Below are 18,593 nucleotides of genomic sequence, written 5' to 3'. Positions count from 1 at the left end.
CGAAATGTATCAAATGACTTCAATACAGTTTGTGTTCTGAATTTTTTTTCAAAGAAAACATATTTGGTACTTAATGGGTTAATGGCACGACCTTAAGGAATGTTCACAGAAATTAACTTCTCTCTTCCCACAGTCTTTTGATCTGTATTGAATCTTAATAAGACATTTAAGAGCATTTTGCAGCCCTGCATTAATTGATGGTTCTCCTAAGCGGTTGATGAACTGCAGCTGGATTCCCCAGTACTGTAAAATGCTCTAAACAACCTACATTAGTTTCCCTCATTTATACACTTCCTATATGAAACCCTTCCTTTATGGTACAAAGGAGTGTCCCACAAATACAATGATGCTAACGTTCTTATTTTTGCACAAAGAATGTACTGACAGGTTCGATCTCATCCAAATGGTCAGTTTCCTTCTCGCGACACTTGATTCTCTCTCGAATGTATTTGAAGAGGAAACGTTTTGAACTACTGCTCAATTCCTTATGTGCCTTAAGGGGTTAACTCCCTGATTTAATAAGTACCATAAATTAAAAATACTATTCCAGGTTGATAAAAATAAATAAATAAAAATAAATCACACACACACCACTCAAACCTGTGCTTAATTTTATGAACATATTATTTTAATCGATGTGTGAAGCCTTGCATGGCTCAAACGAACCGCGGGTAGTAACAAACTGGACAGTCAACTGCTAGTGTGATAAACTAGGATTCATCCTGCAGTGCAAAAAGGCCAACGGTTGTGGGAGACTGCAGGCAGCTCTGAAACAGAAAGAGACAACCCTCGTCATGACGGATTGAGCATGCTCCACAAAACAAAAGTAGTAGTGAGCAGGAAATTAATAAGGTCGCATTTTTAGCCGTCATAGTAGTACAGTAAGTAACCCACAAGGCAAAATAATCTTTATTTATTTATTTTCCCCCTTTTCACCATTACGTTGTAACCTAGGCTTGACTGTAAGAGACAGCTTTATTCAGCAGTCGGGTGTTTTCATATTTTTTGTGAAGATCTTTTCAAAGTGGGAACTACTTCCTATTTCGACCAAAACAAACAATGACGGGAAACGAGAGAGAGCTAAACTGAGGAATCAGATTCAGAGCTCGCCGGAGCGAATTTGCAAATGCTCCCGAATGACAAAAGCGGTGTTTTTAGAAGCCAGGTACGGGAAACAGAAACGACATCAACACGTACGATGAACTACAGAAACTTAACTTCCACCGGGGCGAGCGGTGGCAAAAGTTCTGCCCCGTTAAATGCCTTTGTAAACGGGCAAGGCCGTGGCTCTGGTGCCGAGTCAGCGGGTGTTTTTGGACCGAACCCATGTGACCAGGAAGACTACTGTTGCATTTGCATGGACAAAATCCAGTGGAAAAAAACGCTGGACAAATGCCAGCATTCGTTCTGTCGGGAATGCATCGACAGCGCGTTCCAGGTCAAGAGCTGCTGTCCTGTGTGCATGACGTTTTACGGGGAACTGACCGGCAGTCAGCCCCGAAATGGACAAATGACAGTGACCAGGCAACCGGTCGGGTTACCGGGCTACGAGGACCACGGGACCATCATAATAAACTACAGTTTTTCCGATGGCATACAAGGGGTGAGATACAGTTTTTGGTTTTAACGAGTGGCATAAGGTGCACACAAAACAAAGTTTCCATTTGGGGTTTATTTTGGTAAAGCTGAGACACGTGTTTTGTATTTTTTTTAATAAGTGGTTGACAGTGCAGGTGTTGTAAAATGCACAAAAAATTCCACGTTCATAAATTACCCACATTTAGAAACGTCCTGTATGTTGCTTAAGAGTCTGATTTATCACTACCGTAGATTATAAATAGCATTCCTGTTTGATTTAAAAAAAATAAAAAATTACACACACACCGCTAAAACCTGCGGTTCATTTTCTGAACATATTATTTGAATCGATGCAGGAAACCCTGTACAGCTCAAGGCAACTTTGGATAATATAAACAAACTGGACAGTCAACTAGTGTAACCAAGAAGGATTCATACTGCAGTGCAAAGTGTAGGTGACACGCACAGTTTTGAAAGAAAAACACGTTTTAGCATAAATGTATTTTCATTTTAAAACATGATCTGATACTGGAGTGGCAAACACTGTTGAAGCAGCAAAGGTCATTCAAAATGATCTAGACAGCATTCAGAACTGGGCAGACACATGGCAAATGAAATTTAATAGAGAAAAGTGTAAAGTATTGCACGCAGGCAATAAAAATGTGCATTATAAATATCATATGGGAGATACTGAAATTGAAGAAGGGATCTATGAAAAATACCTAGGAGTTTATGTTGACTCAGAAATGTCTTCATCTAGACAATGTGGGGAAGCTATAAAAAAGGCCAACAAGATGCTCAGATATACTGTGAGAAGTGTTGAATTTAAATCAGGGGAAGTAATGTTAAAACTTTACAGTGCATTAGTAAGACCTCACCTAGAATATTGTGTTCAGTTCTGGTCACCTCGTTACAAAAAGGATATTGCTGCTCTAGAAAGAGTGCAAAGAAGAGCAACCAGAATTATCCCGGGTTTAAAAGGCATGTCGTATGCAGACAGGCTAAAAGAATTGAATCTATTCAGTCTTGAACAAAGAAGACTACGCGGCGATCTGATTCAAGCATTCAAAATCCTAAAAGGTATAGACAATGTTGACCCAGGGGACTTTTTTGACCTGAAAAAAGAAACAAGGACCAGGGGTCACAAATGGAGATTAGATAAAGGGGCATTCAGAGCAGAAAATAGGAGGCACTTTTTTACACAGAGAATTGTGAGGGTCTGGAACCAACTCCCCAGTAATGTTGTTGAAGCTGACACCCTGGAATCCAAGAAGCTGCTTGATGAGATTCTGGGATTAATAAGCTACTAACAACCAAACGAGCAAGATGGGCTGAATGGCCTCCTCTCGTTTGTAAACTTTCTTATGTTCTTATGTTCTTATGTACACTAGGATATACAAATCTCTGTTTGCAGACTGTGTTTTCGGACAGTCTTGCACTTTGGTGGTCATTTCAACTGGAGAGTGAAATTGTCCCCACCCCTTCAACGCCGCCTTTCCTGTCATTAACCAGCCCGCTGCTTCCCTCCATTGAATGCCACACATTTGAACCAGCAATAAACTATGACCTTGAAGATCCTTCTGAATTGAAATGACCCAGGAAGTGTGCCATACTTTCTGAAACTCCCTTTAACCTAGTGCAGTACCATATGTTTTAAAACTACAGTACTGTGCAAAAGTTTTAGGCAGGTGTGAAAAAATGCTGAAAAGTAAGAATGCTTTCAAAAATAGACATGTTAATAGTTTATATGTATCAATTAACAAAATGCAAAGTGAGTGAACAGAAGAAAAATCTACATCAAATCAATATTTGGTGTGACCACCCTTTGCCTTCAAAACAGCATCAATTCTAGGTACACTTGCACACAGTTTTCGAAGGAACTCGGCAGGTAGGTTGGCCCAAACATCTTGAAGAACTAACCACAGTTCTTCTGTGGATTTAGGCAGCCTCAGTTGCTTCTCTCTCTTCATGTAATCCCAGACAGACTCGATGATGTTGAGATCAGGGCTCTGTGGGGGCCATACCATCACTTCCAGGACTCTTTACGCTGAAGAAAGTTCTTAATGACTTTCGCTGTATGTTTGGGGTCGTTGTCATGCTGCAGAATAAATTTGGGGGCAATCAGATGCCTCCCTGATGGTATTGCATGATGGATAAGTATCTGCCTGTACTTTTCAGCATTGAGGAGACCATTAATTCTGACCAAATCCCCAACTCCATTTGCAGAAATGCAGCCCCAAACTTGCAAGGAACCTCCACCATGCTTCACTGTTGCCTGCAGACACTCATTCGTGTACCGCTCTCCAGCCCTTCGACGAACAAACTGCCTTCAGCTACAGCCAAATATTTCAAATTTTGACTCATCAGTCCAGAGCACCTGCTGCTATTTTTCTGCACCCCAGTTCCTGTGTTTTCGTGCATAGTTGAGTCGCTTGGCCTTGTTTCCACGTCGGAGGTATGGCTTTTTGGTCGCAAGTCTTCCATGAAGGCCACTTCTGACCAGACTTCTCCAGACAGTAGATGGGTGTACCAGGATCCCACTGTTTTCTGCCAATTCTGAGCTGATGGCACTGCTGGACATCTTCCGATTGCGAAGGGAAGTAAGCATGATGTGTCTTTCATCTGCTGCAGTAAGTTTCCTTGGCCGACCACTGCGTCTACGGTCCTCAACGTTGCCCGTTTCTTTGTGCTTCTTCAAAAGAGCTTGGACAGCACATCTGGAAACCCCTGTCTGCCTTGAAATTTCTGCCTGGGAGAGACCTTGCTGATGCAGTATAACTACCTTGTGTCTTGTTGCTGTGCTCAGTCTTGCCATGGTTTATAACTTTTGACAGTAAACTGTCTTCAGCAACCTCACCTTGTTAGCTGAGTTTGTTCCTCACCCAGTTTTATTCCTCCTACACAGCTGTTTCTGTTTCAGTTAATGATTGTGTTTCAACCTACATATTGAATTGATGATCATTAGCACCTGTTTGGTATAATTGTTTAATCATACACCTGACTATATGCCTGCAAAATCCCTGACTTTGTGCAAGTGTACCTAGAAGAATTGATGCTGTTTTGAAGGCAAAGGGTGGTCACACCAAATATGGATTTGATTTAGATTTTTCTTCTGTTCACTCACTTTGCATTTAGTTAATTGATAAATATAATCTATTAACATGTCTATTTTTGAAAGCATTCTTACTTTACAGCATTTTTTCACACCTGCCTAAAACTTTTGCACAGTACTGTATATCTATATTTATTTGTTTTTATTTTCTTCTGTTGCATTTTGTTTTATAAAGCAATGGAAAAAAAATTGAAAACATTTTTTTTTTTGGTAATGTGTTTCTTTCGAAACTACACATTTGAGGCCTATAGCAAAGGTGTAGGCTAGTTCCCATAAGAGGAAAGGACCTAGGGAAAAGAGTGTGGCTTCAACCGAGGGACTGCTGTGATACCAGACTTAATATAACCAACTCCGACACGACATTTACTTTATCTCTGGTCCACCTTGGGGCTTTAAACGACAAGCCAAGGATTCCAAAATCTGAAATGTTATCCAATCACAGCAGTCCCTCAGTTGAAACCACACCCTCGCCCTTCCCCTATGTCCTTTCCTCTTAAGGGAACCAGCCTCGACTCTAGGGCATGATAGAATGTACTGTTATTTTGTCGTTGGTCTGAATGTTTCAGCCCGAGCATCCCAGTCCTGGAGTTAGCTACACGGGGACCTATCGAGAGGCGTACCTGCCCGACAGCGCGGAGGGGAACAAGGTGCTGCGTCTGCTGCAGAGAGCGTTCCAGCAAAGGCTGGTCTTCACCGTGGGCACGTCTGCCACCACGGGCAGATCCAACACGGTCATCTGGAATGACATCCACCACAAGACCAGCAGCCATGGCGGCTCGCAATGGTAACCCGGGCCTGTGTCATGCAAACAGGCTCCTTTAAAATCCTCTTGCATTTAATAGGGTGTGTTCCTTTAAGATTGCTATTATCCTATTGGACGACTTTCACATTCTATTGAGGTTTTTTTTTTTTACCTGTAAAACCTTCCCTTATTAAAGTGTCCCATAGCAAAGTGTAATCATGGTAAAGCATTGTAAAGCACAGAGAGGTGTGGTAAAGCATGGGGAAGCATTGTAAAGCACAGGGAAGCATTGTAAAGCACAGAGAGGTCTGGTAAAGCATAGGGAAGCATTGTAAAGCACAGAGAGGTATGGTAAAGCATAGGGAAGCATTGTAAAGCACAGAGAGGTCTGGTAAAGCATAGGGAAGCATTGTAAAGCACAGAGAGGTCTGGTAAAGCATAGGGAAGCATTGTAAAGCACAGAGAGGTCTGGTAAAGCATAGGGAAGCATTGTAAAGCACAGAGAGGTCTGGTAAAGCATAGGGAAGCATTGTAAAGCACAGAGAGGTCTGGTAAAGCATAGGGAAGCATTGTAAAGCACAGAGAGGTCTGGTAAAGCATAGGGAAGCATTGTAAAGCACAGAGAGGTCTGGTAAAGCATAGGGAAGCATTGTAAAGCACAGAGAGGTAAACCGATCACTGTTTCAGACTTGTCAGAATTTCAGCACATCTGATCCAGTGTACAGGTGTCATCCCGTGCACAGAACTCAATAATAAACACAGCCACACTTTTTTGTGTTCAATGTGTTGAATCTCTAAACTATTAAGATCTCTGAAATGGGGGCTGTACCAGCTGTGCTTGCTGTTCACTGTCGTCTCTCCCTTCCCTCTAGCTTCGGGTATCCAGACCCTGGCTACCTGCTCCGAGTGCAGGAGGAGCTCAGAGTGAAGGGGATCACTGAGGAGGGTGTGAGTGAGCCTGCAGGGAGAGTGCACTGAGTCTGGACTGAGAGAATGGAGCCTGAGGAGAGAGCCAAGGGCTATTTCATGTAATCAGCAACCAAACCCCTAATCCCACGACAATCACCACATGCATTGACAACACATTATTCACAAGCAAGAACCGGAAAAAAAAAAACTGTTAATCAAATCCTGTGCAAAATGCATGTGCAGATTCTTATACATAGTAATACAATATATGATAAATAGCAGTTTCACCCATTCCAGGTTTCAATAGAAGTTGGATTAGCTCCAGTGTATAGGTAACAAGCTCTGGTGTGTCTTATTAAACTCCTAGCAAAACAACCAGGATAGGATCAAACTGCTGTGCAATTTCCATCCCTGAATATATGCATTAAGAAAACTGTACTATTAAAAACTGTGAGAACCTTCAAAGGTATAGGCTGGTAATATCATATCATGTCATATATATTGTACATATCTTTCTCATATATATACAGGATTGATCGATCAATGTTTTATTGAGGCTCATGTCGATCAATAATCATTTCATTATTGAATCTCTTCTGTTTTCGTATCACACTTTGACAGTCTGCAGTCTACAGAACTAAACTCTAGCTCTGGAGGTGGATGTGTTCATCCTAGTTCATGTATAATTGATAACCAATGCTTTAAACCCCATTGCCTTTACGTGCTTTAGTAACAGTATTAATGTCTTTTGGTTCTTCAGTTGCTTTGTCACTTTAAGAGTCACAGTACCGCGCTATAGACTGAACCGCTGGTGCTCCCGCAGGTCGGATTGCAGAGTGTTGGTCAGTTTGAACTACGACATGTGAAGGAAGCAACGGAAAGGGCTGTTTTTGCAATGCCTATGTATTGCACATTGAGGGTTACCCTGTGACTCCGTGTACACTAGGACAGAATGGGACAGTTCAGGCTTTTCAACGCGCACCCCAATGCATTCTGGTATTAACTCTCGGGTATCTTTCACAGCAGGACTACACTTACCAGAATGCACTGCGGCATGAGTTTGAAACGAGGCATATGTTTGTTAATCCAATCCAAATTGAAGTGTAAAATGCAACCAAAGTAAAAAAAAATAATACTCGTTAGCACTACGTTTATAGAGAAATCGAGTTGTGTTGTTTTTTTTGACGTGTAAAGTTTTTCCTTCGGAGCCTTTTTAACAGGCCATGTTTTTGTTTTGGAGAAGCAAGAGAACTTCTTCCAGTCGGCCAGCAGATGGCGCCCTACACACACGCGTCATTATTTCCCAAAGGTGTGCTCATGTTCTGATCACTATCCTTGGCTTGCTATTGTATTAATATTGAAGACCTGCACCTTTCAAATTGATTGAATTTCCAATTCACCTTCCTAGGGACCATCGATAATACAGGTCAGTTTTATTTTTCAACCAAGATGCATTTTCTTTACCTTCCTGAAATACAAGCACAATAATAATAATAATAATAATAATAATAATAATAATAATAATAATAATAATAATAATAATAATAATAAGTTACTGATATAAAGTGCAAAAGATGTTTATTGAAATTATGCTTGGTCTTGTACAAAGGTGTCTTACTTTTTTTTCCGTATTAAAGCTGTTTAAAAATAAAATTTTCAGTGGAACAGTTGTCTTTCTTTACATTACATGGAATCCATTAGATTCTGTGACATTTAATAAAATCCCTGCCTTCAGTTGATGTCAGTGTTATTCTCTTGGGTATCAGTGCAGCCCACATGTTTTAACACAGTGGAGAAACATCACAGTCTTTGGTTCATCTGCAGTTCCAACAGCTAATTCACCAACTTAATGTTGAATAATAGATATAGTCTAGAACAGTATAGTCTAGAATAGTATAGTCTAGAACAGTGTAGTCTAGAACCGTACAGTCTATAATAGTATAGTCTAATACAGTATAGTCTAGAATAGTATAGTCTAATACAGTATACTCTAAAACACTATAGTCTAGAATAGTATAGTCTAGAATAGTCTACCTCATACCTAACTGTACAGAAGCTATCAGGTGTTCCATTCTGAAAATCCAATCAAATCCTATCACCTTTTAAGAATTTTTTTAGCACAGATATAACAGAAAGGTGCTTTTTCTCCAAGCGATAATATGCTTTTAAACAACTGCACAGCTGTTCTGGCTCCACACAGTATTCTTTTCCAGCACGCCACGGGCACAGCACAATTCAGCCTGATGAACGCAGAAATGAAAACCCATTCAAAGCAACAAAGGGGAGTCTGGCGACAGGGGAAGCATTCAGGGAAAGAGACCACACCTTGAAACTGGAAGCACAGTCTCCGACAAATTGTATGAATGCTGCGGAATATCATGTAACCCGATACTGACTGCTTATTATTATTATTATTATTATTATTATTATTATTATTATTATTATTATTATTAATTTAGCAGACGCTTTTATCCAAAGTGACTTACAGAGACTAGGGGGTGAACTATGCATCACAACTGCTGCTGCTGCAGCGTCACTTGCAATAGGACCTTGTTTGTTTTACGTCTGAAGGACGGAGCACAAGGAGGTGAAGTGACTTGCTCAGGGTCACACACAGGGAGTCAGTGGCTGAGGTGGAATCTGAAGCCCTTTTCTTAAACCACTGGACCCCCATCTGACTAGTTTTTATTGTGATTATTTGTATAGTACGGCCCAAACCATTCCTAAAATAAAATCAAAAAATGAGAGAGAAAGCTGCAAGAAGCGCAGCTTTGAAAATCTTAGAACCAAGTTTTCTTTCCAAATGGTTAAAACGCCAGTGCAATTCCTAAAACGAATAAGAAACAACACACCCCTTACTGAGAATACATCCTACACCTCAATTACATTTCTTCAATGGTTGATCTTCGGTCTGGTAACTTTATTGCATGTGTTATATCTCCTTTCTGAAAAATAAAGAGGTCCTAATGATTCTGAGCTGCTGTTTCTCGTCCGATTGGTCTGGTTTGTGACTCACAAGACTGTGGTTCTGTTTGAATGATGTCCCCGGTGGTGGATCTGAACATTTCCATTCTGGGTCACTCCCTGCTGTAGTGTTACTGTATGTCAATAACCAGTTAAAGCCTGTGCTGTTTGTTACTTTTCATGCATCAACACTGACAGCTCTTTCTCTTAGGGGAGTGAGGGAGCAGTTCAGTCTCCATACCTCAAGCCTGCCCTGGACTGGAGGGAGCACCCTTTCTCTTAGGGGGTGAGGGAGCAGTTCAGTCTCCATACCTCAATCCTGCCCTGGACTGGAGGGAGCACTCTTTCTCTTAGGGGATGATGGAGCAGTTCAGTCTCCATGCCTCAAGCCTGCCCTGGACTGAAGGGAGCACCCTTTCTCTTAGGGAGGTGAGGGAGCAGTTCAGTCTCCATACCTCAAGCCTGTTTGTTACTCTTAATGCATTAACACTGACAGTTTGATTATCTACAGAATACTGGAGTGATTATTTGATACAGAATTTTCCCACCCTTTAATAAAAACATCCCAGATTGACGTCACCAGTGAAGCAACATGATAGCGGTTTTTAATATCTCAGAACTGGAACTGCAGTATGGAAAGCACCTTCATTACAGTTGCCTCTAGCCTAAAAAAAAAAACAGTATTGCAATTGAATTTAATGCTTTCTCACAGTTAGTTGTATGGATAGCAAGCCCAGTTGGTGACTGAGTGGGCAGCCTTAGGAGGGCTTGGTTTGAGTTACATAGTATAGCAGAGTCTAGGACAGACACGTACAGTATAATGAATTATATATTACTGTTGGCTTACTACAGTGACTTTTACCATTTTTATGGGCTGTGGGTTTTTACATGTTTGAAAGTTAAAGTCTCCCCTTCGCTCACAGTTTTTTTATTACATTTTTAGACATTTTAAAACAGTTTGTAGGAATGTGGAGTTTGAGAATTTGCCCTACAAAAAAACCATCTTTGCATTAGGAAACTTAATGAGGTACAGTCATGCACGCAGTGACTGAAGGGGATATTTGTGTTATACGATTACAGGTCTGTTATTTAAAATTAAATTATAATATAAATAAAAACAAATTGCGTGCTGTGCAGTGTCATTTAATCCAGTAACCCTGACTTTTGCAATTAACTCCAACCTTTTGTGGAAGACTGCATTCTCAAGCACCAAATTAAAACATAAATAAAATGTAAATGCGAATATTAAAATGAGCAACTTATTCCAGGCAGCTCTGTAGTTGATCCACTCCACTGCATTCAAGCGAGGACAAACCATTGCCTACCCTTTCCCGAGTGCCCTTGAGATAATAAGAATTACATTTACTGCTGTTAACAGCTCTGAGCTCTCAAGAGGTGTTCACTGAATGGTACTTGCTTTGCTTTATGTGTTCTGCAATAAACAGCTTGATTTAAGCACTACGTTACCGTATATGCAATTTACTACAATATTGGTTATGATACGTTTCCATACACTTTTATTTCCTAGGAGGGTCAGCTCTTTCTCTAAGGGGGTGAGGGAGCAGTTCAGTCTCAATGCCTCAAGCCTGTCCTGAACTGGAGGGTGCACCCTTTCTCTTAGGGGGTGAGGGAGCAGTTCAGTCTCCGTGCCTCAAGCCTACCCTGAACTGGAGGGTGCACTCTTTCTCTTCGGGGGTGAGGGAGCAGTTCAGTCTCCATTCCTCAAGCCTACCCTGAACTGGAGGGTGCACCCTTTCTCTTAGGGGGTGAGGGAGCAGTTCAGTCTCCGTGCCTCAAGCCTACCCTGAACTGGAGGGTGCACTCTTTCTCTTCGGGGGTGAGGGAGCAGTTCAGTCTCCGTGCCTCAAGCCTACCCTGAACTGGAGGGTGCACCCTTTCTCTTAGGGGGTGAGGGAGCAGTTCAGTCTCCATTCCTCAAGCCTACCCTGAACTGGAGGGTGCACCCTTTCTCTTAGGGGGTGAGGGAGCAGTTCAGTCTCCGTGCCTCAAGCCTACCCTGAACTGGAGGGTGCACTCTTTCTCTTCGGGGGTGAGGGAGCAGTTCAGTCTCCATGCCTCAAGCCTGCCCTGGACTGGAGGGAGCACCCTTTCTCTTAGGGGGTGAGGGAGCAGTTCAATCTCCATATTCATCTTAGCCTCTTCCTGAGCCTATCAGCAAATGTGGGGTGTGCCAATTGTGCTGAATTCTAGTATTGTGGATTAATTTGGATTTTAATATCTAGTACACATAAATGTAAGCATTGCAGTGGTTTTAGAAACCGGCGTGCAGAACCGGAGGTAAAGGGGTTAACTCACTACCTGCAAACTAATCACATTAAAGGCACGCATAGTTCTGTGCTGGAATGATCAGTTAGCTGCAGAGCGTTGAAAGCACCTATTAAACTCTCCCCTTGTTAGTACTCTGTCCTTGAGTTCAAGCATTCCCAGTGTTCTAACGAGCTGATCATGGTGATAAAGAGCAGAGTAATTGTAATGAGTGAGACATGCACTTTTTGTCAGCGTTGGCTCAACTTGAGAACGGCATGAGCAATCAAGCCAGGTCCAGCAGGTTATTTTAATGGAGGAGAGGTAGAAAGAAGATTTCTTCCTGTTTTCCATTGATCAGGCAGCCTGTTGCTGTACTAAAGATTTCAGTGCAATGACAAGATTGCAGTACCATATCATTACTGGACAGACCTACAGTATTATTGCTGGCCTGTTTGTGCAATATCCATTGTGTTGCAGTTGTTGATAATGCTAATGATCCGCTAATGGTTCTGCTAGCTAGGGTTATATAAACTGCTAGGTGTCAATGGGGTTTTTCAGTGCTGTGTAGTTTTAAGACCTCACTTATATTATGCCTATACATATCAATATGGTCCCACACCTATTTGTATATAGAACATTATTAGTATGGTCTGCATATTAAACTATAACAGGAATCTCAGGATCTCATGTGCTTTTATATAACAGCTGTTTTCTATCCAAATTATATGCTAGATTATTTCTTTGCCTATTTGGTGACTTTCCAAGATACAGATTTACGATGCTAAATATAATTTGTGTTATTGTGGATTTACGTCATTTTTAAAAGACTGTACAGCAGGCGACCCATTCTGAAAATCAAATCTTATCAAAACTGGGGCTGAGAGGATTACTGATGCTCCTTTATAGCAGTAACCTGGCCATGGGGTAAAATGATACGTGATATAACCCTCTGTACCATAACCGCAGAGAGTATTTGGGGCTGAGAGAAAGCCCTGTCTATATACATGTAGAGTAAGTCGCTGTGAAAAGTCACATTGTCACATGATTTAAAGGGAATGAGGAAAGCTGTTCAGTCCTGGCACTTTGGATTCTCTGGACAAAGGCAGATTTAGAGCCAAAGGCTAATAGCTCGATATGGGAGCAACTCCGAATGATTGAAAACAGCACACCATGGTCAATAAAAAGCCATTAAAATACAATGTGAAGCTAATTGCTCTTTATCTATCAATCCATCTTTATTTTTTATAGCGCCTTTCATAGTGGACCACGATCACAAAGCGCTTTACAAGATACAACAAGAAAATTAAAATACAGGGAATGCATTAAATACAGTGAAAGGTGCATAATACATGATAGTAGCATAATACATGGAATTGAAGCAGCAACAGTAGAAAACATAGGCAGTGTTCAATGCAGACTGGGGGTACACAAAGGGTTAAGTCCGCCTCGGCCTGCCTCATTTATGCAACGCTCGTTATTTTGCATATAAATGATCAGATAAAAACCCCTGTCCTTATTCCTTGGGTGACAAGGCATTGCCAGGGATACAAGGTTTATTAAGGGGGCAATCAATCGTATTGTAATGAAGCACACTGGGGTCCGCTAGTCTGTCACGCACCTGGGAGATGCAGCTTTTATATATGGTCGCGTTGTAAAAGGAACAGGAACTTCGCTTAAAACAACACTTTTTTGGCACCGCTAGCGGTTCGTCGCTGACTGATTCACAACTGACACCGCACTGTTTTGTAACTTGCTAACTCATCATCATCATATTCAAATGGTTTATTAAGTCTTTTCAAAACCTCTGCTGCTGCTGCTGCTGCTGCATTTTTTACAGTGTGTAGGGGTGCCATTCTGTTAAAATTCGTATTTGGCACTAAATAGGGGCACCCCCAATGTGTTCAGTATAAGGCCACTAAAACATATCAAAACCACCCATTTACTTCATGTTGCAGATATTGTAGCCTATCAAGTGGCATCCCTTTAGCCCGACCATTGATTATGGCATGTTTTCTATGTATTTGTAAAGCTATAAATCATACGTTTATTTCCCCTTATGCGTTATCATTTGGCCAGCAGTGGGTTCTGGTGTAGCCGGGCAGGAATGGCAGCCGAGGTATTTGCTGCTGGAGTCGGCGCTGACCTTCAGTGCCACGCAGCAAATAAACACGACACGTGTTATGCTTATCAGCGGCAGGCAGCCCAGATAATGAATTCATTTGTGTAAAAACAGCCATCGCCGCAAGCTACATTCATGTCTGTGTTTCAATCACTTACCCACATTATTATTATTATTATTATTGCAATCGAGTCTACACAAACGTTGCTATGGCGACGGGCTGGCGGTGCTTCGGTGCTGCAGCTGCCGGGATTAGCTCTCGAGTCCTCGAAATTGATGAATATATTTTTAGATTTTTTTCTCTTACAAGAATGTGGAGCAAGGGGCTGTGTTCATTTGCTTTCTATATTTAACAGTATTGTTAGGTGAAACAGTTCAGCGCTTATTATGACTGAAGTACTACAAGCACTCGTGTGTAATACAGACATGTTCAGGATTATTATAAAAACGCTTCACTACCTGTGCTATGAACTTTGGAAAATATATATATATATATATATATATATATATATATATATATATATATATATATATATATATATATATATATATATATATATAGTAGCATACTGTCTCCTATGTGCCTGGTTCTGCAATTGAATTACCAGTAGCAGCGTGTATTGGTTATGTTCACACCTCACACCTCGGCGCCCATACCATAATGTCAAAATCGATTAATGGCAACCTCATACCGTTTCCAGTTTAGGACAAAAATGTATTGCCACTAAAACTGCTATTTGGTTATACTGCTTTTATAAAATGCCATAACACCAACCCTCGTTCTCTTGGTGCGTCGTTGTTTACAGTCCAGAGTTGAGCTAATCACCCTTGTAATCTACGTAATCAGTTTATTAGCCCATTGTGTAAGCTTACTGATGAAAGTCTAGTAAACATGACCATGAATGCCCAGGTGGACAGACAAGGTGCAGTACAGAGAAATCTGCTACAGCAGTCCAGATTTACTGGGCAACAATAATGAATGAGGTAATTATCTTTCATTTATAAATGCTAATGATTAAGTTAAGAAGCTAAAAATGAAACAAAATATTCATCATACATTGTAATATCTTACAACAGTGCTGGTTATTACTGGTAAACGATGGGATTTTTTTTTTTAATGAGTAAAAAGCAGCAGTGAGTTATTATTTTTATTTTGCTTTTCCAATGTTCTATAGAAAAGAAAAAAAAAGATAATTGTGGCTGTATTTTAAAATAATGTTTTTTTGCAGTCACAGACACAGACAAATGTAAGAACATGAAAAAAAAATCCCCGCAATGCGATCCCAGCCTTTCACCTTATCTCAAAGAATAAAAGACTTCAAATATCATTTTAATTGCTTTTTTTTATATTTCCTTTACTAATCATTCTGAGTGGGTTTGTTTCTCCAATATTTGATCTAGTGGCATGTTTCTCTAAATGTGCCTTTACTTGGCTTTGAACTTGTCTGTAGAATCCGAAATGCCAGGACTGAACAGCCTTCCTCGTTCCATTCAAACAATGTTACCACGTGACTTTTCAACCCTACTGTTCTGTCTTTATAGAGTAGGTGGGGTGAGTTGAAAAGTCACATTGTCACATGATATGAATGAAACAAGAAAGGCTGTTCAGTTCATTTAGGATTCCCCAGACACGCTCAAAGCCAGACAAGGGCAGACTTAGAGAAACATGGTATCTCAATACTGGAGCAACAGAACCCAGAATCACTCAGAACAATTGAAGCAAACACCATTATATAATGTGGGAAATTCAAAAACGACTTCTCAAATTCCATTGTTCTCTTTAATGAACTCATCTATGTTGTAGACGTTGTGGTTTGCTAATGGTTCTGCTAGCTAGCTAGGCTGTCTTCAGGGTAATACACTGGCATTAGAATGGGATCCCAATGGAAGTCACTTCTTGCCAGCCTTGTATTAGCATTGGTTTTAAAAAAGAATTGCCATCTGCTCATCTGAACACTGGCAGACTCAACTTCCGCTGGTTGACACCCCCCCCCCCCCCCCCCCATCAGCATTTAGCAAAGCCAGCAACTCAGCGGTTCAACTATTTTGGCAAAGTTTGGGGACCACAGCCTCACCTGGAAAAAGAAAACGATACCATTTAATATTGGACCGCAAGGGATAAAAAGACAAAACCGAATAAACTGGCATTTCAATTGATCTTTTTTTTTTATACAACTGAAATCCTCATCCATACCCCCTACTTTCTAATAGGGCAGCAGTGTGGAGTAGTGGTTAGGGCTCTGGACTCTTGACCGGAGGGTCGTGGGTTCAATCCCAGGTGTGGGACAATGCTGCTGTACCCTTGAGCAAGGTACTTTACCTAGATTGCTCCAGTAAAAACCCAACTGTATAAATGGGTAATTGTATGTAAAAATAATGTGGTAACTTGTAACAATTGTAAGTCCCCCTGGATAAAGGCATCTGCTAAGAAATAAATAATAATAATAATAATAATGGTATAGTGCATGCCAGCGCTTGGACATCAGTAACAAACAATAGGGGTTAACTCTCTGATTCATCCTGCCTCGTTGCTGGTTTAGTATTTGCTGAAGACCTGATTCAAAATGATAGACTTTCCATTGCATAAACACTGAGCTCTGATTCATTTGATATAAATACTGGAAGCAGACGAAAAAAAAAAAACATTTGACAGTGCAACGAACTCAGGGTCAAAAAGAATAGCCAGTTTAACCAGATTTGGTTCATACGGTATAAGTCAATGTAGATGTCTTTTTTGAACTGATAATATTTTGGTTATTCACTTGTTTCGTTAGATGAGCTATAGATGGTCCCTCTGCTGTCGTCGCCCATTGGTTGACGTTTGTCTTAAGGGCCAGATTAACCTATAATTTACACTATAGTGTCGGACCCCCAGCAGAATTGCCCCCTCCCCACGAGGTCGCCGTTTGTTTGGGACATTTTACAAAACCTGCATGCGAGTGGACGGGCCCACACACACACACAGGAAGAGAGGCGCACAGAAGCTTGCTTTTGGTTAATTTTGTTCTTTTATGACGGCTAATGCATTTCTTTCTCGATTACAGCATACCTGGTCTCTGAGACTTTCACGCAAGCAGCTTCCTGCTAATGTACAATACCAAATGCCCCACGCCTTGGCAAAATAAGAACTAGGTTGCAAAATGATTTTAAAAGCCTGATGTCATCCGTATTGCATCATGTTGTGTTCTCATGGATGTTTGAATGTTAATTAAAATGATCATTAACAACAGTTTAATAAAAGCATACACAGTTTCACAAGCCTCATGCCCAGCTATGATTATCAAAGAAAAAAGCAGACAAAGTGTTCAGATAAGTTATCTAATTCAATTCGAAGACGCTTCCTCATTATTGATTGGTACTGAAAAAATGCGTACATTGAAAATAAAGTAAAAGACAATATCATCTTGCAATTAACAGGTCCCTAAGATGTTTTGTACGGTGTGCTCACATATTTCAAACTTTGCATATGATTCGTATCAAATTAGCTTTATGCTGGACTTGTTTGTATCTGAATATCTCATAGGGAGATCAAAGCAACCCACAAACACATATGAGTGAGTCTCAACAGGGCTGACAGACCATCCTGTAGTGTATGAACTATCCTTAAGAGTGCAGAAAATATAACCCGTGTTCACAGCACTGTATTGGGGGCATAACCGTAGAACTGTATAAAAATATAATCTATGTAATAACCGCAGACAGATGGACACACTGATGGTGATTCTCACATTTTCATATGGCAGCTCCACAATCAGGAGAATATATATTTTCCCCTCCATATTGAATTATAAATTGCAACACCAATCACAGACAATAAAAGTTTTTATTTTTTATTTTTTAAATGCAATTCTCAAGTCTGCAAAACATAAAAGTGCCTAATTTTGGTTTGAAACTGGAAAATGAGTGGTTACCGTGCACAGGCATGATGGAAAATACTGCACAGTGACTGCATCTGTATTTGTTACTTTTTTTTTGTTCAAACTCAAGGGGGTAGGCTCATGATACAATCACGCTGCCCCGCGGGGAGGGGAGAGTTAGCCAAACCCACTAATGAAGGCACCTGCGTGCGTTATGCTGCAGTATATAGGGCATGACAGCCAAAGCAGGCTACTGCCCAGCGGTCTAGCCCTGGCACTGACAGAGGCACTGCGGTTTTTTTTTTTCTGGTATAATTTTAATTGCAATTATAAGTCTGGAGTTCTATAGAGCTCTGTCTGTGCGCATTGAGATGAATTCTAGCTTTTTTTGTGTTCATTATCACGATTGCAGTCACCATATTTTTTCAGATGTTATAGGGGTGTGCTGATACCCGCACTCAAACTTAGAATTGGTTTTAATTAGTATTAATCAGCAGGTATTCAATAAATCCATTCATTAATGTGTTTGATTTCAAAACAAGAAAAGGTGTCCTTCCCTCACCTTTACAATTGAGTGCCAATCAATGGCAATTATAACTTCTGCTCTGAGTGTTTTAAAAGCAGACTAGAAGATTATTTTCCTCTCATCCGGGGCGCTGTTATTTTTACTGCTGCCATACCAAGGCTGTAAACTTCGACTATTTGTGACTCAACTATTCGACTGTCAAATCAGTAGTTAAGTGTACTGTATACGACATCACAAAATAAACAACAACAACAACAAAACTACAAACTGCATTGCGAAAAACGATAATGCTTCAGAAAGTCCCGGAACTGAACAGCAGGACTGAGGCTCTCTCTCTCTCTCTCTCTCTCTCTCTCTCTCTCTCTCTCTCTCTCTCTCTCTCTCTCACTGTACTGCAGTTCAGCACTAAAGCCCTGATTCCTTTAAAAATGAAAAAAGTGGTCCTGCCGGAGTAAGACAGCGAGAGAGCCAATGTCTCTGTCTGCCTCCCGGCACTCACAGACGCCCTATTGATTATG

General features: G+C 40.8%; 1 protein-coding gene across 1 annotated transcript; it reads left to right on the top strand.

Annotated features, from left to right (window-relative positions):
- Positions 1–757: 757 nt before the first annotated feature.
- Positions 758–10,118, top strand: LOC117962406 (probable E3 ubiquitin-protein ligase DTX3). The gene is made up of 3 exons (XM_034914242.2): positions 758–1,603; positions 5,257–5,474; positions 6,305–10,118. The coding sequence occupies exons 1-3, from the start codon at positions 1,127–1,129 to the stop codon at positions 6,408–6,410; spliced, it is 801 nt and encodes a 266-aa protein (XP_034770133.2). The 5' UTR covers positions 758–1,126; the 3' UTR covers positions 6,411–10,118.
- The last annotated feature ends 8,475 nt before the right edge of the window (positions 10,119–18,593 follow it).

The sequence above is a fragment of the Acipenser ruthenus genome, chromosome 45 (genome assembly GCF_902713425.1).
Source record: "Acipenser ruthenus chromosome 45, fAciRut3.2 maternal haplotype, whole genome shotgun sequence".
NCBI classification, from domain to species: domain Eukaryota; kingdom Metazoa; phylum Chordata; class Actinopteri; order Acipenseriformes; family Acipenseridae; genus Acipenser; species Acipenser ruthenus.
This window is presented reverse-complemented; position numbering and strand designations above follow the sequence as displayed.